The sequence below is a fragment of the Oryctolagus cuniculus genome, chromosome 4 (assembly GCF_051225735.1).
Source record: "Oryctolagus cuniculus isolate XC-2025 breed Fujian yellow rabbit chromosome 4, ASM5122573v1, whole genome shotgun sequence".
NCBI lineage: Eukaryota > Metazoa > Chordata > Mammalia > Lagomorpha > Leporidae > Oryctolagus > Oryctolagus cuniculus.
In genome coordinates, this window is record NC_142870.1 from 68,496,522 (window position 1) to 68,520,938 (window position 24,417).

The 24,417-nt window shown below is 38.3% G+C and overlaps 1 protein-coding gene across 1 annotated transcript in view; it reads right to left on the reverse strand.

The window, feature by feature from the left end:
* Nucleotides 1–8,562: 8,562 nt before the first annotated feature.
* The window catches only part of ATG3 (autophagy related 3), a 39,977-nt gene continuing 24,122 nt past the window's right edge, over nucleotides 8,563–24,417 (reverse strand). Inside the window, exons 8-12 of the mRNA XM_002716705.6 lie at nucleotides 13,251–13,285; nucleotides 12,849–13,004; nucleotides 11,950–12,077; nucleotides 10,003–10,071; nucleotides 8,563–8,834 (exon numbers count right to left, since the gene is read on the reverse strand). Coding sequence (XP_002716751.1) covers nucleotides 8,753–8,834; nucleotides 10,003–10,071; nucleotides 11,950–12,077; nucleotides 12,849–13,004; nucleotides 13,251–13,285 — 470 coding nt within the window. The 3' untranslated portion in view covers nucleotides 8,563–8,752. The remainder of the gene's footprint in view (nucleotides 8,835–10,002; nucleotides 10,072–11,949; nucleotides 12,078–12,848; nucleotides 13,005–13,250; nucleotides 13,286–24,417) is intronic.

A 24,417-nucleotide genomic window follows, 5' to 3' on the forward strand; every position in this document is an offset into this window, starting at 1 on the left:
CAAACAGTATTTTTCACTTTATGTTTCTGTGTGGGAGCAAACTGTTGAAATCTTTACTTAATGTATGCTAAACTGATCTTCTGTATATAAAGAGAATCTTGATGTGAATGGAAGGGGAGAGGGAGTGGATAAGGGGAGGGTTGCGGGTGGGAGGGACGTTATTGGGGGGAAGCCATTGTAATCAATATTCTGTACTTTGGAAATTTATATTCATTAAATAAGTTAAAAAAAAAACTGGTTCTCAAATAAATAAATGAACAAGAATGATAAATTTCCTATAAAAGACTTCTAAACCTGTCCTGACCCTACAGAGTCAGGCTTCATTCCCTGTCCCTCTAAACTTACTCTGTGAAGACTGCTTGCTTCTTGTCTCCTACAGGAACTGTGATGTATGTCTCTAGAAATCGCCTGCTACGGACTGAACTGTGCTGCCCCCAATATTCATGTGTTGAATTCCCCATGCCCAATGTGACTGTATTTGTGATAGAGTTTATAAGAGGTAATAAAGGTTGGGGCTGGTGCTGTGGCACACTAGGTTAAAGCCCTGCCCTGCAAGGCCAGCATCCCATATAGGCGCCAGTTCCAGTTCCGCTGCTCCTCTTCCAATCCAGCTCCTGCTACGGCCTGGAAAAGCAACAGAAGAGGGTCCAAGTGCTTGGGCCCCTGCACCCATGTGAGAGACCTGGAAGAAACTCCTGGCTCCTGGATTTGAATCAACTCGCCTCTGGTTGTTGCAGTCATCTGGGGAGTGAACCAGTGGATGGAAGACCTTTCTGGCTCTACCTTTCTCTGTAACTCTTTAAAAGAAAAAAAAAATTTTTTTAAAGAGGTAATAAAGGTTAACTGAAGCCATAGGGTGCACAGATCTGTGTACCTTAACCCAAAAGAGCTGCTCTTTCTTTTCTCCCTCCCCCAACCCTACCCCCACTCCACCACAGACTTGGCCTTGTGAGGACAGACAGGGTAGCTGTTTACAAGCCAGAAAGAGTGCTTACTAGAAACCAAATTTGCTGGAATGTTGATCATGGACATGTAGCCTCCAGACTGTGACAAAATAGATTTCTGTTGTGTAAGCCTCTGGTCTGTGGTCTTTTGGTATGATGCCCCAAGCAAACTAATACTCGCTGATTTCTCGTACAGAGACCTCAAAAAAAGCCACTAAGTCTCCTCCAAGTAGAAAACTTCAAACTTTCTTTTACTACAATCCGGGGGAACACACAGCTTTTGGTCTTTGCATTTCATATTCCAGATCCATTATAATCTTGAACGCAGGTGCAGCCTGCCTCTCAGGGGAAAAGCTACTTTTATACACTGTGAGACAACCACTTCCTGCTAATTCAATGGTGTTAAATCTTTTTGTGGCCACAGACCACTTTGAAAACTGAAGAAGGCTCTATTACAACATTGTCGAACTCTCAGAGATGATGGAAATGTTCCATAATTTGTACTGTCCAATATGGAAGCTAGCCAGAACAAGGTTGTTGTCAGGAACTGCAAAGGGTCGGAAATTTTCCTCTGCTCACAAGTTAACAAATTAGCCTGAGACAGTTTCATAGATGCTGGCAGAAAACACAAACTGGATTAGCTGTAAAGGACAGTCTATTTTTCATAGCAATAGCAGTAGCTGGGGTACCATCATTCTCCTATGTCAATGTTCCAAGCCTTACTCACTTCTCAAGAGTGACAGAACAAGGGCCAGGTGACACCTGCATATACAATGCTGGCATTATGAAGAGGAACTCTGAACCTAAAGGACCCAAATCTCTTAACAATGGGCAATAAGCAAATAACAGGAATAATTACCTTTGCAAGGAGGTATTATCCTTATTGTACAGGAAACAAATCTGCTTTTCTTTAAAGGGAGACACTATATGTTTCAAGACTTTTTACAATACAAATATCCTTTAAAAGATAGTCCAGAACAAAAACATAATTAGTGAGTCTGCTCACAATATGTATAAACTGCGTGACAGTCCCATGGAGATTCGTCTCCCAACAAGGAGCCATATATATATCCTACAGCTGACATAACCTCCAGTACAATGTTAAATTGACATGATATGACTTTGCACACTTTATTTGCTCTGATCTTCTGTCAAAAACATTCAATTTTTCTTCAACAGTTATATAACTCTGCCTTTCAAATAAACAAATCCTTAAAAAAAAAAGTTTTACATCTGTTTCTGATTGCCACACAATGTCTTGTAACCCTACCAATAATAAATAAACAGACTGCTTTCAGCTCCCACTACCACAGACAACATAGCAATGGGCATCCTCCTAAGTCCCAAGAGGTTCTCTGTACCCAATCCTTCAATGGATATATGCAGGAGTGACATGTACATAATTTGACTAAATACTATCAAATTCCTCTCCAAGTACTGGATCAGCCTATTAAAAGGGTTCCCCTATCTTCACATCTTTGAATGTTTACCATTATCCAATTTAATTTTTGGTAACTGATATATTTTAATTCTTTTTTGGTTTGAGGATCTTTACCCACTTGTTGGCTTTCTTGTATGTGTGTGTGTGTGTGTGTGTGTGTGTGTCTGTATATATATATTCTTTTGATTCATGACTTCTGGTAGCGAGCCTTCAAGGTGGCCCACTGTGCTGCAGCCTCATGGTATTCATATGCATGTGTAATTCCTTCCCACACTGATCTGGCTGACCTAGATAACCCATAGTATACTAAGGAAAATGAAGCATGTGAATTCTGAAAGTAGGGCATCAGAGACACTGTGTCTGCCTACCCTCCTAGATGGCTTGATCTGGGAGAAACCCAGCATCACATTCCAATAGGCAGCCTGGGACTGGTACTGTGGCCTGGTGGGTAAGGCCAGCACCTGTGACGCTGGCATCCCATAAGGGCACCTGTTTGTGTGCTGGCTGTTCCACTTCTGATCCAGCTCCCTACCAACGTCCCTAGGAAAGCAGCAGAGGACGGCCCATGTGCTTGGGTCCCTGCACCCACATGAGACCAAGAAGCTTCTGGCTTCAGTCTGGCCAATGCTGGCTGTTGCAGAGTGAAACAATGGATTAGAAGATCTATCTCTGTGTCTCTCCCCTCTCTTTCCAACTCCGCCTTTCAAGTAAGTAAAATTAATCATTTTTTTTTTAAAATATGCAGCCTTTCTGGAAAGGTCTGCAAGGTGAGAAACAGCCACCAGCCAGCACAACTTGCCAATCACTTGAGTCCTCTTAGAAGTGAAACCTCCAGCTCGTCAGGCATGTGGGTATTTGCAACTGTGGCTAACTTGTGGACCACAACAACCCTAACCCAGAAATACACGCTAAGCCACTCCCAAATTTCTGACGCATAGAAACTGAGAGATGACAAGTGCTCGTGACTGTTTTAAGCCACTACCATTTGTGGTAATAACTTGCTAAACAGCAACAGATTAACTGATATTCTACTGTTTTTATTTGCAGTTTTCTATATAGTCTAAAAAGATGAGTCAGTTTTAGACTTTATAAATATCCTCTCCAAAATGATTCCTTGTCTATTAAATTTGTCTATAGTGTCTTTTCAAAAAATAAAATACTTTTGGTATAACAACATTCACCTTTTTTCTCCATTATGGTTCATGCTAGAAAGGTGGCAAGGGGAAGGAAGGATTGGTTTTTAAGCAGCTCTTTTACATCCTAAATCACAAGATGTTTTCCTATATTTCCTTCTAGGAAGTTTTTAATGTTATCCTTCGGAGAAATTCTGGGCTTCATGTGATACTCTAACAAAGGGCAGATTTACTTCATTTCAAGTATGTGTTAAGTTTTCACAGCAACTAACATGCTCCCTTAAATCTGCATTTAGAAGTAGGAAGGTGTCATCAGCATTGGGCATAGCAGGTAAAGCCCCTGCAACCTGTGTAGGAGACCCAGAGGAAGCTCCTGGCCCTGGCTTCAGATCGGCACAGCTCCAGCCAGATGGAAGAAAAAAATGTAAAAAATGCCAACACATTATATAGCAAATACTTATGTCAAATACTTAATATGTCATCACACTACCTTAGACTTTCAGAGTAAACTATTTGAGTATGATGATCAGAATAAACATTTTCCCACTATTTAGCTTAAGGAGAAGCAGATCTTGAAATTCGTGTGTTAAAAACAAAGGAACTTCTGCCTCAAGATATGGAAAGAGCAGGACTGACTTCAAATTCAAACTTTGCAAACCACAGGAGGTGTTTGCAGAGGGAAGTTGCAGAGGGAAGTAACTGGTGACAAAAGTCCACTGGGGATAGGTCAGCTGGAACAGCTAAACAGGTGAAGGTGGAGTGCAGAATGGCGAAACTGTGCGAAACCCCCAGGACTGAAAGAACTACAGGGTGTTCACATCCTCTTACAGGTGCTTCCTCTGTGAACTGCACCTGGCACTCACAGATCAGAAAGAGCCCCCAGAGGTGTCATCGTGGTGCTAGTCTGGAGGAGACAGTCATGTATGAGAAGCAGAAACTCTATGGGGGCTTTTCTATCTCCACCACTGAGCTTCAGTTTCTTCACAAACAACCAAAGTTACCCAAGAAGCTGTTCTATATCTAGATGTATTTCAAACTTTCAAAAAATATCCAGCCCAATGCCTTAGGTAGTGGATTCTAAATTTCTCTTCAAGAAAACAAGAGAAACAGAAACACTTTTCAAGTCGTATCTAGAGGCTAGCATTTACAGAAAAACAAACTCAAAAACACTGGAAGAAAACCACAAGCCAATATTCCTCATGTGCACAGAGACAACCATCAAAATCATAGAAACTGACTCCAATAATACATGAAAACAGGCTGGCGCCGCAGCTCACTAGGCTAATCCTCCGCCTTGCGGCGCCGGCACAACGGGTTCTAGTCCCGGTCAGGGCGCCGGATTCTGTCCCGGTTGCCCCTCTTCCAGGCCAGCTCTCTGCTGTGGCCAGGGAGTGCAGTGGAGGATGGCCCAAGTGCTTGGGCCCTGCACCCCACGGGAGACCAGGAGAAGTACCTGGCTCCTGCCATCGGATCAGCGCGGTGCGCTGGCCGCAGCGCGCTGGCTGCGGTGGCCATTGGAGGGTGAACCAACGGCAAAGGAAGACCTTTCTCTCTGTCTCTCTCTCTCACTATCCACTCTGCCTGTCAAAAAAAAAAAAAAAAAAGAAAAGAAAACAATGTCGTCGTTCACCCAAGAAATTCAAAGACAGTCTCAATAATGTAATCTACCAAATTAAAGGACTAAATAAAAAAACCTGTATAACTCACGAGTTGTAGAATAGAGTAAAAAAACAGCATTCATGATAAAAATCCTGCAAACGAGGACTAGAAGAGAACTTAACATAATGAAGGGTATCTGCAGAAAGCTACAGCTAACATTCCACTTAACGAGAAACTCTTTTAAGATGAGGAAACCGACAAAGATGTTCTCACTCATTACTCGTATTCAATGCTACTTTTGAGTTCCTAGACAGTCTTAATTAGAAGTAAAATTGTCTTCACTTGCACATCAGTCACATGAAAAAAAAAAGAAAAGATCTACAATAAACTACTCAAATTAAAAATGAATTTACCAAGGTTGGAAGGATAAAGGTCAGTATACAAAAGTTCATTGTATTCCTATATACAAAGAATAGACAATTAGATGTTGAAATTAAAAAATAACGTACAGGGGTGGGCATTTGGCCTAGCAATTAAAACACCCATGTTCCATTATCAGAGAGCCTGGGTTTCATTCCCAGCTCCTGATTTCTGATTCAGTTCCTGGAAGGCAGCAGCGATACTCAAATAACTGGGCTCCTCCCACCCACATAGGAGACATGGCTTGAGTTCCCACCTCCTGGGATTAGCCTGGCCCAGTCTGGCCTTTTTGAAGTAAACCACTGGAAGAGAACTAGTTCTGTTTCTGTCTGTCAAATATTGTTTTTACAAAGTACAGCAGACCCAAATCCCCAAAGTATTTAGGTATAAATCTAACAAAGTATGTGTAAGATAAAAGAAACAAAAGAAAATCTAAAAAAATGGAGAAAAATATTGTATTGATAGCTTTGAAGACTCAGTGATGTTAACATGAATCCTCCTTTACTTGATCTATAAACTCAAGGCACTTCTAAAACTTACACAGAAAGGTAAAGAATCTACAAGAGCTGAAAACAATTCTTTAAAAGAACTAAATAATTTCAAGGTTTACTACAGTAACAAAGGTAATGTGTTACAGGCAAAACAGATAACCATTAGAACATCACAGTATTAACTGTTTCAGGCAAGATCCTATAATGCCAAAATTAATGGATTAAACTTTAATGAGACACCGGCTCCCAAAATTCACTAATTACTGTGGTGGTTTTAACATTCTTTGATAAGTCTTTTCTCCAAAAGAAGAATTAATTCCTCTCCATCTGAGGCATATGCATATTGCAGACTCATTTCTAACATTGGAAAAAAAGAATCAGTAACTCTATAAAGAGATGCCTGGCAGGTACCACTTCGTGTACTCTTCACATAATGCAAAGGCAAGGGTGTTATATTAGTAACTTCAAGCTAACGGTGAGAAAATATCCAAGAACCCAAAGTGTGGAACACTCTACAGAATTTCTAACCACTATTCTTCAAAGGATCATGGTCATAAAAGAAATAAAGAGAAACTGTCACAAATTCTAAGAGATTAAGAAACAAGACGACTAAATGCAATGTACAAGTAGTACAGACTGGATTGAATTCTGGAATAGAAAAGACGTAAGTGTCGAAAAGGTAAGGAAATGTGAATAACAGTACTGTATCAATGTTAATTTCTCAGTTTTGATAAGTTTATCGTAGTAGTTTAGTTTTGAAAGATATTATTAGAGGAAGCTGGGTGAAGGGTATACTGGACTCTGTGCTATTGTGCTATTTTTAGAACTGTTCTGTAAATCTAAAATTATTTAAAATGTTAAAAAATTACCATTTGCTACCACTTTTGTAAATCATACCCGAAAATACTATCAAACTGAAATTAAAGTAGATGTGACAGTTTTTGAGACTACCATTCATAATCTAAATTTAAAGTTCATCAAAACAACTTTACTGTGCACCAAAACTCACTGTTCTTAGTGTTTCTAAATTTGAACTCATAAAAACACGTGTATACCACCGGCAGACTCATTTCTGTTTATGTATTGGGATCCATACAAAGATTTCAATAGAAAAAATGATCTAAGATGAAGGAAAAAATGCCATCTAGTGGTGACTGATAGAGATGACTGTTCACCAACAACACTGTGCAGTTTGGAAAAGTGTACCTATTCCCCTATTTATATATTTATCTATTTATGTATTTATCTACCCACTCATCTAAAAGGCAGAGAGCAACAGACAGGGAGGGAAAGACATAGAGATCTTCATTCACTGGTTACTCCTCAAATGCCCACAACAGCCAAGGTTAGGCCAGGTTGAAGCCAGGAGGCAGGAACTTCATCTGGGTCTCTCACGTGGGTGGCAAGAGCCCATCCTTCTTCTGCTGTTTTCTCAGGCAAATTAGCAGGGAGCTGGATCAGAAGAGGAGCAGTCAAGACTCATTCCAGCACTCCACTATGGGATGTCTGCATTGCCAAGTAGTGGCTTAACTCTAGCCAGCCACAATGTTGGCTCCTTATGTTTTTGATAAATAAGACTACCAGAAAGACAATGCTGATCATATGATAGAATCCAATAAAGGAGACCACTTAGATAAAATGTATTAAAAGATAAAATATCCCAGCAAAATCTAAGAGAATAACTTGCTGGCTACATGATTAAGCATGATATCTAAAGCATAATAAAGGGTATGTCCCAGCTTAAAACTCTGTAATATAACACATTACATCCACCAAATCATTAACTTCATCATGAAGATTGTCTTACAACACAAGAATTGAACAATTAAGAAAGGGAGAAAAATAAAGACACTGACTGTAAGGAGAGCATGCTTGAATAAGGTGGAAAAAAACCCACTAAGGTTTCCTAGAGGGAGCATTAGCCCCTCTACTTTGTGAAGACTAAAAAGAACAGGGACAAGAGGCAATGCAATGGTGTGAGAAGACAGTAAAAGGAGGAGTTAAAGGTAGGTACTGTGCTCTCCTTTGTTCAAAGTGTATGCTTAGAGCAGAATACTTGCCTTTCTGAGCTACATTCAGATCTATAAATCATTGTGATTCATCAAAGAGAGCTTTTTAAATTTTAGCATTGTACCAGGAAAACATGATAGTTTAAAATACTCCTGAACCCTTAATAAAAAATAATTTTGGTGGTATCGACTTAAAATAATCAGGTAGCAAGATAATAGTATTAGTATATTTCCTAGCACACACTAAGTGCTTCTTAAAAAAATCAACTACTGGCAGATAAGAGACCTGGGAAGAGAGAAAGAAAGGGAAAACAAAGGAAACAAAAAGGACAAGAAAGCAAGACAGTTTAGCATGCATAATATTTTTAGTCCCAATTTTTTTATAGTTACACATTATTAAATGTGTAATTTCTTCATAAATGTGAAGCAAAAATACTTTGTTATTATTCTGTAAGACATGTCTTCAGAGAGTTGTTATCGAACAGAAAATACTATTATAACCTTTTGATAAGAAGTGAGAAAAACTTGTCTCTTCATATTCTTTTATTAAACAAATAAGGCTGGTAGTGGAACTTTTTTTATTTAATGCATAAACATATAAGTCCCTTTATTAGAGAAATTGTACATATTGGTGAATATGGTCAATGGTCACATCTATGGGTTAATCCTTTAAAAATCAGAATCAATAATTAGGATAAATTCTATGCTCTCTTCATTACATGGTGAAGTGTCTTGTGTAGTCATATTCTATTGTTGGAATGACAGCTTGTACAAATTTCAGAAAAATTAGAAGATACCTAAAGGTTTTTAGCTAAGGAAAATAAGATTTACAAATAGTTATGTTTTAAGCTCACATTGTAATTATTCATTTTATCAAACAATTTCTCAAAAAAAAAAGACAAAATCTTATTTCAAGTCTTCAAAAGGAATTCAATCATGCAAATTTGTCTATTTAACGAGGTTCTTCAGACTGCCTGCTTATTCCAATATTTGAAGTTGAAAATTTAGATTACACAGCTTCAAACACTTTGATATAAAAATAAGTACAAGACTATTCACAACAAAAGAGCTTAAGACTGATTCATTTACCCTTTCCCTTTACTGCTTTTAAGTTCACTACTGTATATTAGGAAATGAGGGAGAATAATGAGTATAAAATACTGTAGCAAAAAAGAAAAAAATATTGTAGTAAAAAACAGAAAAACTAATTAAATGGAAACATTAATAATGGACTGATTCGAGATTAGTATATGTACCTGTCACACTGGATTCTTTTTAATAAAACCCTGAATTTTTTTCTATAATCAATTGCACAAATCACCAATATAATACCAACCTGGCACCAAATAATTCAAGCTATTTGGCATCTCAGTTATTGACTTCAACTGCTTTTGATGCATCCATGCTATAAGTACATGTATTTAAAAATCCAACAGTTTGCATAGACATTTAATTTACTCTTTTTGTCAACCCCAGTTAACTGAATAGGTGAATCACAGAAGGAGACAATGGTGTTCTCTGAAGAAAAATTAACACGCTATATTTTAAGAATATTTAATTGATATATTTAGGTTAAATTATTTGCTTCAAGGAGAACTCAGATTGACATAACCTAATTTTCCTTTTATCTGATAGGAAAAACAAATTTTTTAGTTACATGTAAAATTGGAAATATCTGCAGAAAAGGTTAACTCATGTTATCCTAAATTAGTAGGTGACCTCTGTAAAAAGGTAGAGCTACTAGTGCATACAGGGATGTGTTCTAATCAACTGAACAAAGCTAACACAATATAATATTTTTGAAATAAAGACTCCCGTTAGGACTTTCAGATATGAAAGACTAATATAAACTATGGATACCATATCATTAAAGTTGGACTAAATTTCCCCAAAATGGTTAAAAAAAAAAGAAAAAGCAAACATACAAGCCATTTTGCCACCAATCACACAAACAGGTAAGGATACATATGAACACCAAGTTCTCCCCCTCCTTCTGCAACAGTCTCAATGATTTTCTTCATCACCTCAGCATGCCTAAAAGGAAAGAATACATCTAATTAGCTAGGATCAATTAGGTCAAAACAGGAGAAGCATGTTTTCATTTGTGCAGAAATCGACCCTACTGTTGAATTCATTTTAATATGCAATAGTTACATTATAATCTCCCCTCTACTGCCCACCATGTCAGATTGTTGAGCCATGCAGTTTTATTGGGATAAGGGTTAATTTCAGAATGGTATGGTAATCAAAATGAACAAAATGGCATTAATCAGTTTTCTGATACTTGCGGGAGCGGAAGAAGGGGAAACCATATTGGGTTAAATCTTTTCATGGACAAATGATACCTCTCCGAGGCTATAAAAAGAAGTTTTATCAAAGGACTTTTCTGGGAATATAAACTAACAATAAGTCAACAAACAAAAAACCATCTTTCATATATATCCTGGAGAAAACGCTACTTCAGTTTTTATAAGAACATCGTTCATGACAGAAGCAGTCAACATAGAAGATGACAGTAAATGTATTACACCAAGCACTAGCACAAACTGAGATAGCCCATACAAAGGTCCCAAATGTCCTTAAAATTTCATTTTATAGCCCTCATCTTTTTTTTTTTTGTTCACCATATTTACATGCCATTATATCATTTTGTCATCTATTTTTTCAAAATGTTTAATGCAATTATCAGTTAAATTGATCTAGCTATTTTTCCCAAATGAGTAAAACATACACCACAAACAGACACAGATCAATTTGATAAGCATCACACTAAATCTGAAATCATACTGAGAAACTAACAGAGTAACTCTCAAAAATGGAAACCTTTCAGTCATTCTGAACTAAATAACCCCCTGAATATTAAATTTAATACTAGCAATATTAAATTTCATGACATACATTTAAAAATTGTAAAAATAAACTATGCTTTCTATAGGTTAAAATTTGGGAAGAAAGGAGTTGTATAAAATAAGAGAATATTAATTTTTTTTAACTAGAAAAGGGGGAGGAAGACACTAAATGTTTTATCTAATTGGTCATTGGAACATAATATTGTTGACAGTGTATTACCAGTATATTTCAAGGAATTAAAAAGTTATCCATTAGAAATAGGAGGGTACTTCAAAAAGTTTATGAAAAAATAGAATTAAAAAATAAGTTTAAGAGTGGGTCTTTGGCACAGTGGTTAAGATACCCCTTTCAGTGTCCCATTTCACACTGGAATGCCTGGGTTTGAGTCCTAGCCCTGCTTCCAATTGCAGCTTCCTGATAATGGGAAGCCTGGGAGGTAGCACGTGATGACTCAAGTACTTGAATCCCTGCTACCCACATGGGAGTCCTGGATTGAGATCCAAGCTCCTGGTTTCAGCTAGGCCCAGCCCTAGCTGTTGTGGGAATTTGGGAAGCCAATCAATGGATATAAGATGAGAGTAGAGAAGCCAATACTCAAACCAATATCTAAAGAGGGGATGCCGACATTGCAAGAGGTAGCTTAACTGGCCACATCAGAATCTGTTGTGCCACCACTGTTGGCCCAACAATGTGAACCTTATACTGTACAACTGTACATTCACCATACATCAAACCATGAGTATTTCTGATCTAATATATGATCTCTGACACTTCTAGGAGTTAAAAAGAGGAGCAAAATCATAAAGATCTATTTCAAAATTAACAAAGAGAACAAAAAATATTCCTAATCTATTAAACCTCAAATAAATTGGAGATTTTAAAATTTTTATTATATATTTGACTAAGCATAAGAACATTTCTAAGACAACAGAATTTTGTTTATGAAGTAAATTTTTTTCTGTCAGAGTACTGTTTACAGATTTCCAAATAATAAATTCATGAAATACACATATATCTGCAAATTGCATTTATCTAAATATATACTTATATATACACACAGACCTGCATGGATGAACTGAACACATAGGAGGTGGTGGGAGATGAGGGTGATTTTCAATAGTCACTGTTTTCTTCACATGATCTTGACTAATATCTTCATACATGTGTTCAACTGTTAAAGGCTGCCGTTGCTGAATGCATAAAAAATGCTTAGAAATTGCTATTTAAAAACTTTCCATCTAAACCTCAATGTTTATAATATATTTGGCACCCCACCACATCACCTGTAACTTAGAATTCCAGACTATTTAGAAATAAAAGATTATTTTGGGGAAGTTAAGTTTATTTATATCAAGGGGAAGGGGTGAGGGCCAGTACATCCAGGTTGACACATCAGCTACCACCTAATGCAGGAGAGATTCCACAAAAAGATAAGATGGTAGCTGTCCAAACATTTTATAACCTTGTAACTCATATTTTAGCCCTATTTTATTTCCTTTCTTCCTATTTATAATTATTAAGAATGATAGGTTAAACTACCTGATTTTATTTAAATAATTCCTTAATTCAATTAAGCAGAAGAGCTCAAAGAGTTTTATGTCCTACAGGAAAAAATATATGTGGCATGATCATTTTGTAAATGCCTATAAATACAAAATATATAATCCCAAACAAAGTTTAATAAATATACCAATTGCAATTTCCTTCACATTTTGAAGGAATGAGTTTAGAGACAGAAGAATAAATATGTAATAGATTTCTGTTTGCATTAATATTGTCACACTGAATAAATTCAATTTCAAAATAAGAATCAAGTCCAGTATTAATTAGATGACTGTAAAACAAGAGATTTCTAAAACTAAAAGACTACAATATGTACCCATGAACCTCACAAGGAAGGAATTAATTAAACCCAACAATGTAAAATATTTACATTAAAATTTATTTCTCTTTATTTTTACCTCATCATAGCCAAACAGCCATAGCCGGGGTGTCTGATAATATTTATCATAAGTGATGTAAAGGTCATAAGTTCTGGTTTGCAAAATAGCATCTTCACCTCCAGCATCAGCTTTAGCTTTACAAGCTTCTACGAGTTTTCTTGTGTCTAGAGTAGCCTGCCATATAACAACAGAAAAAATTTCACAGCATTACATCAGTGTAAATGTGACATTCTAGAAAAAAAATCTGTTTCCTATTTTCTACTTTTGTCTTCTCAAAAATAAATTAACTTAAAATTCAAGGCTAAAATTTTAAAAAAATTTTGACTCAAGTAAACAAAAATTTACATGAAAAACATTATTAAGAACACTAATCTATAAGTTCATTTATTAAAAAATAATTTAAAAACTCAGTTTACAAACCTCATCTGTTTCCAACAATCCACTCTCTTCATATTCTGTTATAAAAAGAACAATAAATTAATAAGTTCAAGAAAATTCACTAAACCAAATTAGAAGTTACTTTATCACTCAAAAACTGGCATTTTGGTTTTATTTTCAACTGAAGATACTGAATAGAAATGAATTACCTAATTCTGAACTTCAAGCAGTGAATCCTTTATATGACAAAAGCTCAGACAAAGTCAGCATAAATGTTTAAAGCTTGGTCTGTGCTACAGTCTATTACTGGTATCAACTATGAAAATAATGGTGTAGAGCCCTCAGTGACTGCACAGTGCAAACCAGGCTTTTTATATACAGTAGTCCCCCCTTATCTGCAGGAAAAATACAGTCTACCACTGCAGAAAGCATGGAATACTACAATACTTTTTCCATCTACACTAAGAACTTACACATCAGATCTCTAAGTTTTATAGTTCGAGGTACAACAAAACTGGCACAAGTATCTTTTTCCTTCTTCACAATTCACAATAGAAGGCTAGTTGTTCCCACAGGTCTTAGCAATCTCAGTGTATGTTTTTTTCCCCCTTTCCTTTTTAAATGTAAAATTTCCACGTTTTCACTCAAAGAAACCTCCTTACAGCTTCTCTTTGGCAAGGGCAACATGCCAGCATCGGTACTCTTACGGTCTGAAGTTATCACCGCATAAAGTAAGCGACACCTAACCCTAAGCACTACAACACTCTAACACTAGCTCTGACAGCCAGGACTATCACAAGAGACAAACGGATGGTTAGCATACAGTGTGGATGTGCTAGACAAAAGGACAATCTACAACCTCAAGGGATGGAGTGGGACTCTGAGAGATTTTATCATGCTACTCAGAATAGCACACAATTTAAAACTTATGTTTATTTCTGGAATCTCCCATTTAATATTTTCAGATTGACTGGCAGTAACTGAAACTTGAGAAAAAAACAGAAACAAGGGGAGGGGGGGACTGTAACTGTGTAGAGCGTGCAGATTAAGAACATAAGTGACCTCTACTACTTCTACCCAGTGGTACATTCCCGGTTTTCACCTTCACTGATTCTTCAAAAATATCTAGCATGATTTATTCCCTCCTCTTGGTAAGATTTTGACTCCTCAGCATTTAAGATACTCTTGTTTCCTGGCTTTTCCACCCCCTCACTTCTGGCTGCTCCTTCAGTATCTCCTATGCTGATTGCTCTGCATTTCCACTATTTTAAATGTCTCTTCTCTATCCATACTTGTTCTTGTGACAATTTCATCCAGTCTCAATGGCTCTTAATGCTGCTGACTCTCAAACTTGTTTCCGAGTGCAGACTTAGATGTATCTAATTGTATGCTTCATTGCTCCACTGAGGTTTAATAGTCAATGCAAATATCTAAAACTGAGCTCCCGTTTCCCTCTCCAGTGCTTAACACTTTTAATTTTCCCCATCTCAATTAACGGCATCTTTCCAGATGCTCAAGTCAGAAGCCCTGGAGTCACTTAACTACCCTGACTTCATATCCCACATATAATCTGCATCAAATTCCTTTGGCCTTACCCTCAAGATATATCCAGAATTCCACTGTTTTTCACTACCAATGTTACCACCACAGCTCAAGCTACCATCACTTCTGACCTAGATTATCAAGCAATCTCCTCACTGCTGTCCCTTTCCCCCTTCAGTCTGTATCCAACACTGCAGTCACAGGCAGTGTGATACATAGATTCCTGTATTCCTGATACATAGATTTCTGTATTGCCTAATGCTTTCTGAATAAATGAATGAAAACTATTTTTTTGTTAGACACCAACATATTTTTGAAGCTAAAAATAGATAACCAGGTGATCCAGGAATCCCACTCCTAGGAATTTACCCAAGGAAAATGAAATCAGTACATAAAAGTTATCCACACTGCCATTTTTATGACAGCTCAATTCACAATAGCTGAGATACGGAATCAACCCAGATGTCCATCAACTGATGACTGGATAAAGAAATTACAGTATATATACTATTTGATCATAGAAAAGAATGAAATCCTGTCTTTCGCAACAAAATGGATCAAACTGGAAACCATTATACTTAGTGAAATAAGTCAGTCCCCAAAAGACAAATACAATATGTTTTCCCTGGTAACTAGTAGAGTACCAAAAATTTAATATACAGAAGTGAAGTTGAAATTTTGAAATTTGATGATTGTTTATAGCCCTGAAAAGTTTCTTTTCTTCTTTACATAGTGTAAAGTTAATCTTATGAGTGTAAAGTAAACTGAAACTAGAACACTGTAAAAATTGAGAGAGGGATTAGGAGAGGAAGGGGGAGGAAGGGTGGGAGCATGGGAAGTATCACTATGTTCCTAAATCTGTATACATGAAATCTGTATACCTTAAATAAAATTAACAATAAATGGGAAAGCAAAAGAAAAGAAAAAAGAAACACTGTTTTTGAGTAAAGTTCTGTATACTGCAATTCTTTAATTTTATCCAAGGGAAATGTAACATACTAAAATGCTTTTGTACATTTAAGGCACTTCCATAGATTTTACTCTAAAAGCAGTGCTTTACTCATAGTTTTCTCTTCACTCTCTAGCCACACTTGGACAACTGGACGCCATTCAGACAGAACTGAGAAAGAGGATTTGTACAATAAAGTAACGAGTTCAGTTTCTGATCTGAACAAGATTTCTAACGTGGGTTAGAGATTCAGATATGGAAGTCTCCTGCATAGAGATGGTATGTGAAGTCACTGTGAGCAAATTTGGTTAGAAGTAAATCATTCAGATACACAAAACTATCTCACCCTAAATCTTACAGATTTGGGGGACTCAGCTGCCTTATAGCCTCCAATGCCCAATTTCTTATTTTTTTAAATATTTTTTCCAACTTTTAATATTCCCTTCACATTTAATATCTATTAATTTCATATTTAAATTACAATAGAGAATATTTTTTCAGTTACTTCCTACTGCACAAATTTCCATACCAGATAACAGTAGCCATTACAGAAGTCATTAGAACAAAGGGTGGCATCTGGCACAGTGGTTAAGATGCCGCCGGGAATGCCTGCACCTCATACAGCAGAGTACGTGGCTAGTGTTCCAGCGCTGCTTCAGACTCCAGAGTTTTTTGCTAATGCGAAACCCAGGAGGCAGCAGATGATGCTTTGAGTACTAGGATCCCAATAACCCATGTGAGAGAACAAATAACACAGAGAAAGTTAAGCATAATAAACAGAGATCGGAATTAACAAAAATCTCCCTGGTGACAGTAATCACCCTACCCCTCCCCTCTTGTTTCCTTTCTTTGAGAGGGAGGGAGGGAGATGGAAGGAAGGGGGGGGGGAGAGAGAGAGAGAATGAATCAGTCAGAGAGGGGGATATTTCATCTGCCAATTCACTCCCCAAATGCCTCCAACAGTCAGGACTGGACTGGATCAAAGCTGGCAGCTTAGAATTCAACCCAGGTCTCCCAAATGGAAGCAGAAACAACTATCTGAGCCATCACTGCTGCCTCCTAGGGTCTGCATTAGCAGAAAGCTAGAGGAGCCACAGCCAAGAATCAAACCCATGCACTCTAATATGGGATGGAGGAATCCCGACAGGCATCTTATCCTTCTACAAAGTGCCTAACACTTCACTTATTCTTGAATAGCTGAGGTTTCACATTTTGTAAATGCTGTAATACTACTGAAATATGAAGCTTTGGGTATTCATGTACTCATAGATGCATTTTACTCTGTTTTGTTAATATAGTGGATTTTGATCTCTTATTACAATGATCCACTGAGGCAGTGATTCTCAACTGGCAACCCCAGGAGGACATTTCAGTAACTGGGAAGCAATTTTGTGTAATTCAAATGGATCCATTAGGAATCACTGTTTTGAGGGTTCGAAGATGGTAGAGTAGGGACAGGGCGGTTTGATCTAGGCTAAGCAAAATTAATAGAAAAGAAGTGGAGAAAGTTTACTCTCAGGGTAAAGCTGCAGGGGAAATTGCAGTAGGAGGTCCTGTAAAAAGCAGCAGAAAAGGCCCAGACCTGTGAGGAAGGTGTAGACTCACAGCAACAAGCAAGATAACAACAAAGGACCCAGCAGCTTAGAACCAAAAAAAAGCACATCCGCCCTGGCAAATCAGGTGAGGTCAAACGGCATAGGCCCATGCCACTGTTGATCCAGCTGGAGGGAAAGTCTAGTGGATTGCACTGTTTTTTTGAGTCCGGCCCAGATCCCTCAGGGCAGGGGGACAAGTGCTCACCCAGAGCTGGGCTGAAAAGATTAAAAAAAAAAAAAAAAAAAAAAAAGTGGCATGCCTCTCTCTCCCGTTGTCCCCACCCCTGCAGCCAGCCGTGGGAGGCCTGCCACCATATTTTGGACATAAGCAGGTAGCAGCTGCTCCAGCTCTTGTGCACATATCCAGCAACTATCGGAGATGCTCTCCACCCAGTCAGCAGAAGCAACCACAGCAGTTCAAGAGCAAAGGTCTCCACCTCACCAGCTGCATCCACCTGCAATGGGTGGGGAGGAGGATCCATCCCTAGGGAAGGAAGTACCACCTACGGGACTCTCCTAAGTACCCAACACAATTGTGAAGCCAGTGGGGCTGTGGCTGGCTGGCAGGTATTGTGCACGTCTGTGACCCAGAGATTTTACCAGAGAGAAAAACCCATGTTCCCTGCTGATTTTGAGTTTAGCTGGGAGGATCAGGCTTGTTCCAGGAGGGCAGAACACACACGGGCAGCAGCTCTGGGAACACCTCAGTCTCCCAGAGCTAACGGGATGGAGTGTTCCCTCTTGTACTCCTTGACCGTGAGAGCCCTGAGTGCTAAAAGTGAGAAAACTCTGTGACTGAGTGAGAGGAGGCAGGGTATAGCTGGATTTTTGGGCAATCACTGCCCATCTAGCCTTACAAAAGATGCTAAAGGATGTGTTACACACAGAAACACAGAAAGAAAGCTATCATGAAAGAAGGTGAAGGCAGAAAATCATCCAGTAAAAGTATAAAAGAAATCCAAAGTAAATGACAGGAATATTCACAGAAAAATGGCAGGGCCAAGTAGTTATTTATCAAGTTACCTTGAATATAAACCTCAATCTCCAGTTAAAAGACACAGACTGGCAGAATGGATTACAAAACAAAACCCATCTATTTGCTGTCTACAAGAAACACACCTCACCAACAAAGATACAAGCAGACTGAAAGTGAAAGGATGAAAAAAAGATATTTCATGCTAACAGGAAGCAAAAAAAGGGCAGGAGCAGCCATTCTAATATCAGACACAAAAGACTTTAACACAAAAACTGTTAAAAGAGACAGAGAAAAGCACTATGTAATGATTAAAGGACCAACTCAACAGGAAAATATGACTACAATAAATGTTTATACGCCCAATTTCAGGGTACCTGGATATTTAAAGTAACTGTTAACAGATCTAAAGGGAGACTTAGATTCCAATAGTAACAAGGGACTTTAACACCCCATTTTCATCACTGGATAGATCAACCAGACAGAAAATCAACAACAACAACAACAAAAAAATAGAGCTAATTGATACTATGGAGCAAATGGATCTAACTGATACCTACAGAATTCCCCCCCACCCCCCCAGTTGCAGAATATACATTCTCAACAGTGCATGGAATTTTCTCTAGGACAGACCATATACTAGGCCACAAAACAAATCTTAGCAAATTCCAACTTAAGAATCTCTAGGCCGGCGCTGTGGCTCACTAGGCTAATCCTCCGCCTCGCGGCGCCGGCACACTGGGTTCTAGTCCCGGTCGGGGTGCCGGATTCTGTCCCAGTTGCCCCTCTTCCAGACTAGCTCTCTGCTGTGGCCAGGGAGTGCAGTGGAGGATGGCCCAAGTCCTTGGGCCCTGCACCCCATTGGAGACCAGGATAAGTACCTGGCTCCTGCCTTCGGATCAGCGCAGTGCGCCGGCTGCAGCACGCCGGCCGCGGCGGCCATTGGAGGGTGAACCAACGGCAAAGGAAGACCTTTCTCTCTGTCTCTCTCTTTCTCACTGTCCACTCTGCCTGTCAAAAAAAAAAAAAAAAAGAATCTCTAGAACATATGCCAACATGTGGAGACTGAACAACATGTTCCTAAATGAACAGTAGGTCGTTGAAAATCTCAAAAGAGAAATAAAAAAAATTCTGGAAACAAATGAAGATGACAATACGTCATATCAAAACTGTGAGAAACAGCAAAAGAGTGTTAAGGGGGAAGTTTATAATAATTGGTGCCTACATCAAGAAACCATAAAATCACCATTGATGCTGTCAATGTGTCTCAAGGACCTAGAGGGGGAAAAAAAACAAACCCCAAATTAGTAGGAGCAAAGAAACAACTAAAATTAGAGGACAAATCAACAAAATTGTAACCAAAAAATAATACAAACTATCAGTGAAATGAAGAGCTGGTTCTTTAAAAAAGATAAACAAAATTGATACACCATTGACCCAACTAATCAAAAAAAGAGGGCAGGCAAAGACCCAAATCAGTAAAATCAGAGATGAAAAAGGAAATGTAACAACAGATACCACAGAAATAAAAAGGATTATCAGGAATTACTAAAGAGCTATATGCCAACAAATCAGGAAAACTAGAAGAAACGGACAGATTGCTAGACATATACAATCTACCAAACTGAGTCATGAAGACATAGAAAACCTAAATAGACCAATAACCCAGATGGAGATTGAATCAGTAATGAAGACCCTCCTAATAAAGAAAAGTCCTACACTGGTTCTAGTCCCGGCCACTCTTCTTTCAATCCAGCTCCCTGCTGTGGCCTGAGAAAGCAATAGAAGATGGCCCAGGTCCTCCAGAAACCCAAAAGAAGCTCCTGGCTCCTGCCTTCGGATCGGTGCAGCTCCGGCCATTGTGGCCATTTGGGGAGTGAGCCAACAAACGGAAGACCTTTCTCACTGTCTGTAACTCTACCTCTCAAATAAATAAAATAAAAAAATAAATAAATAAATAAATAAAGCCCTGGTTCCAACAGCTGAATTACACCAGACAATTAAAGAACTAATTCCAATTTTTCTCAAGCTATTCAAAACAACTGAAAGGGAGGGAATCCTCCCAAATTCCATCCACTAAGACATCATTAATTCCTAAACCAGAAAAAGAAACAACAGAAAAAGAATTATAGACCAATTTCCCTGATGAACATAGATGCAAAAATCCTCAACAAAATATTAGCCAATTGAATCCAACAACACACCAGAAAGATCATCCACCTGGACAAAGTGGGATTTATCCCTGGTATGCAGGGATGGTTCAACATCCAAAAGTCAATGTGATATACCACATTAACAAATTGAAGAACAAAAACTATATGATTATCTCAATAGATGCAGAGAAATCATCTGATAAAAGTCAATATCATTGAAACCTGAAGCAAACTGGATACAGAGGAATACTCCTCAACATAAAGAAAGCAATTCATGATTAAACCACAGCCAGCTTCCTACTAAATGGGGAAAAATTGGAAGCATTCCCACGAAGATCTGGAACAAGATAAGGTGCCCACTTTTACCATTGCTATTTAACATAGTCCTGGAAGTTTTAGCCAGAGCATTCAGACAAGAAAAGAGAAATCAAAGGGATACAAACTGAGAAGGAGGAAGTCAAACTATTCCTATTGCTGATGTCATGATTCTATACATAGGGGACTCAAAAGACTCCATAAAGAGGCTATTGGGAACTCACAAAAAAGTTTGGTAAACTAGTAGGATATAAAATCAACACACCAAAATCTATAGCCTTTGTACACACAGACAATGCCATAGCTGAGAAAGAACTTCTAAGATCAATACCATTCACAGTACTGTAAAAATTTAAATAACTTGGAATAAATTTAACCAAGGACATCAAAGATCTCTACTACAAAAATTAAAAAGCATTAAAGAAATAAATAGACACATAAAAAAGTGGAAAAATCTTCCATGTTCACAGATTGGAAGAATCAACTTCATCAAAATGTCCATACTACTGAAAGCAATTTATAGACTCAATGAGATACCAATCAAAATACCAACAACGTTCTTCTCAGGTGTAGAAAAAATGATGCTAAAATTTATATGGAAACACATCAGACCCCGAATAGCTAAAGCAATCTTAAACAACAAAAACAAAGCTGGAGGCATCACAATGCCAGAACTCAAGACATACTAAAGCACAGTTATAATCAAAACAGCCTGCCTGGTACTGGCACAAAAAGACTGCAGACCGATGGAACAGAATACAAACTCCAGGAATCACATACCTAGAACCAACTTATCTTTGACAAAGGAGCAAAAATCAATCCCTGCAGCCAAGATAGTCTCTTCAACAAACGGTGCTGGGAAAACTAGATCTCCACATGTAGAAGTATGAAACAAAACCTTTACCTCACATCTTACACAAAAATGCACTCAAAATGGATTAAAGACCTAAATCTATGACCCAATACCATCAAATTACTAGAGAATATTGGGGGAAACTCTGCAAGACACTGGCAGTTTCTCGGAAAAGACCCCAGAAGCACAGGTAATCAAGGCCAAAATTAACAATTGGGATTACATCAAACTGAGAAGCTTCTGCACTGCAAAAGAAACAGCAAAGTGAAGAGGCAATGGGCAGAATGGGAGAAAATATTTCCAACCAAGTAACTGATAAAGGATTAAGGTCTGGAACCTATAAGGAGCTTAAGAAACTCAACAACTACAAAACAATCTAGTTAAGAAATGGGTAAAGGACCTGAAAAGACTTTTTTTTTTTAAAGATTTTATTTATTTATTTATTTATTTGAAAGTTAGAGTTACACAGAGAGAGAAAGAGAGGCAGAGAGAGAGAGCGGTCTTCCATCCGCTGGTTCACTCCTCAATTGGCTGCAATGGCCGGAGCTACACTGATCCGAAGGCAGGAGCCAGGAGCATCTTCTAGGTCTCCCATGCATGTTCAAGGGCCTAAGGACTTGGGCCATCTTCTACTGCTTTCCCAGACCATAGCAGTGGGCTGGATTGGAAGTGGAGCAACCGGGACTAGAATCAGCACCCACGTGGGATGCCAGCACTGTAGACAGTGGCTTCACCTGCTACACCACAGCACTGGCCCCCAGACATTTTTTTCAAAAGAGGAAATTCAAAAGACCAACAGACACATGAGAAAATGTTCAGGATCACTAGCTATCAGGGAAATGCAAATCAAAACTACAAGGCAGTTTCACCTTACTCCTGCTAGAATGGCTCTCACACAGAAATCAACAATCAACAAATGCTGGCACAGATGGAGGGAGAATGTACCCTAATCCATTGTAAACTGGTACAGCCACTGTGGAGGACAATATGGAGGTACCTCAGAAAGCTGAATACAGACCTACCATATGACCCAGCCATCCCACTCCTGGGAATTTTTTACTCAAAGGAAATGAAATCAGCATATGCAAGAGTGATCTGTTCATTTCAGCTCAATTTACAATATCTAAGATATAGAATCAAACCAGATGTCCAACAACTAAAAACTGAATAAAGAAATTATATATATATATATATATATATATATACATATACACATATACATACATGAAATTAAGATACATGTATACATACTATGGAATACTACACAGAAGTAAAAAAAAAATGAATTCCTGTCATTTGCAACAAAATGCATGCAACTGGAAACCATCATACTTAGTGAATTAAGCCAGTCACAAAGACAAATACCATATGGTCTCTCTGATCTACAGTAACTAATTGAGTACCTAAAAGGCAATCTATAGGAGTGAAACTGATACCTTGTGATGTGATGATTCTGAACAGTTCTTTTCTTGACTATTGAGGAACAATGTTTTTCTTGTTTGTCTGTTTCTGTTCTTTTTTTCTGTTTCTTCATACTATTCAGTGAACTCTCCACTTAGTGGAGGGTTAATCTTATAAAATTAAATAAAAACTGACCTTTGTGAAAAATAAGAAAGAGAAAGGGAAAAGAAGGAGGAAGAAGAATGGGAGTATGGGTGGGAGGTTTGTAGGAGGGAAGAATCACCATATTCCCAAATCTGTACATATTAAATGAATGCAATTTGTATTCCTTAAATAAAATTAAAACAGCTTTACTCAGCATTAAAGGTTTCTTCCTGTAGAAATGATGCTAGAATGACGTCCAAGATGGTGGAGTAGGGAGGCAACTTACTGCTCTAGCCCAGAAGATAATTTAAAAAAAGCGTAGTCTCAGGGAAGAGTTAGGGAGAAAACAGCAGAGGAAACTCAGGCATGGGCACCCATGGCTTGGGACTCCAGAGGCTGAGAGCCTACACACCAGCATTGGAAAGTGAGAGGAGACCAGACTCCAGCAGCCCAAGCCACTGGTGAAAAAGCTACAGTAAGAGCCTCAAGGAAACATGGCTTGGAGCCCTCTAGGGGAAAGCATACCAGCCAAACTAGAGGAGGGAAAAAAAAAGGAAGTGACAAAGGGATGGACATGTTTCTCTCTCCCTGATCACTTTACAATGGTATCCTGTAACAAGCTGATAGAGCAGGTGCCATTTTGGACACATGTAACAGCTGCACCAGCTCATGTCTGTGCCCAGCAACCAGCCAAGTAAAGACTCCTGACTCTGGTGGGGAGAACTAAGCTAGCAGCTTGTGACCATGTGAGGCTTCTGTCCCAGGACTGTGAAAAAAAACTGAGGGTGTGTGGAAGGACTCACAGTGTGTCTGGGACTTTGAGCAGTCACAGTGGGAAACCACAAGCTCGGGGTTTCCTGATTACCTGGTGAGAAACACTGCTGGAGAATCTGAACTTACACGGAAAACTGTACAGATCCCTTGTGTGGTCCTTGAGACAGAGTGGATTAACATTATATCCACTGGGCTAGTGCTCACTCATCTCTATTGAGGAAAGGAGCTCAGCTGAGAAGAATAAATTTCCCTTCTAATTAAAAAAAAGAGAGAGAAGATTTATTACACCAAACTTGGGTGTGTCACCTTGGCACACCTTTAACCTTGGAGAACTGAACAGAGCTCTCTGGCTATACCTCGAGAGAATCCCTCAAAACAGATATTCCACTTATCTACAGAGTCATAGTACAAAGACGAAAGCCAACACACCAAAAAAAAAAAAAAAAAAAAAAGAAAAAAAAAAAAAAGAAAGAAAGAAAGATCAGCATAACAAAGAGCTGGTTTTTGAAA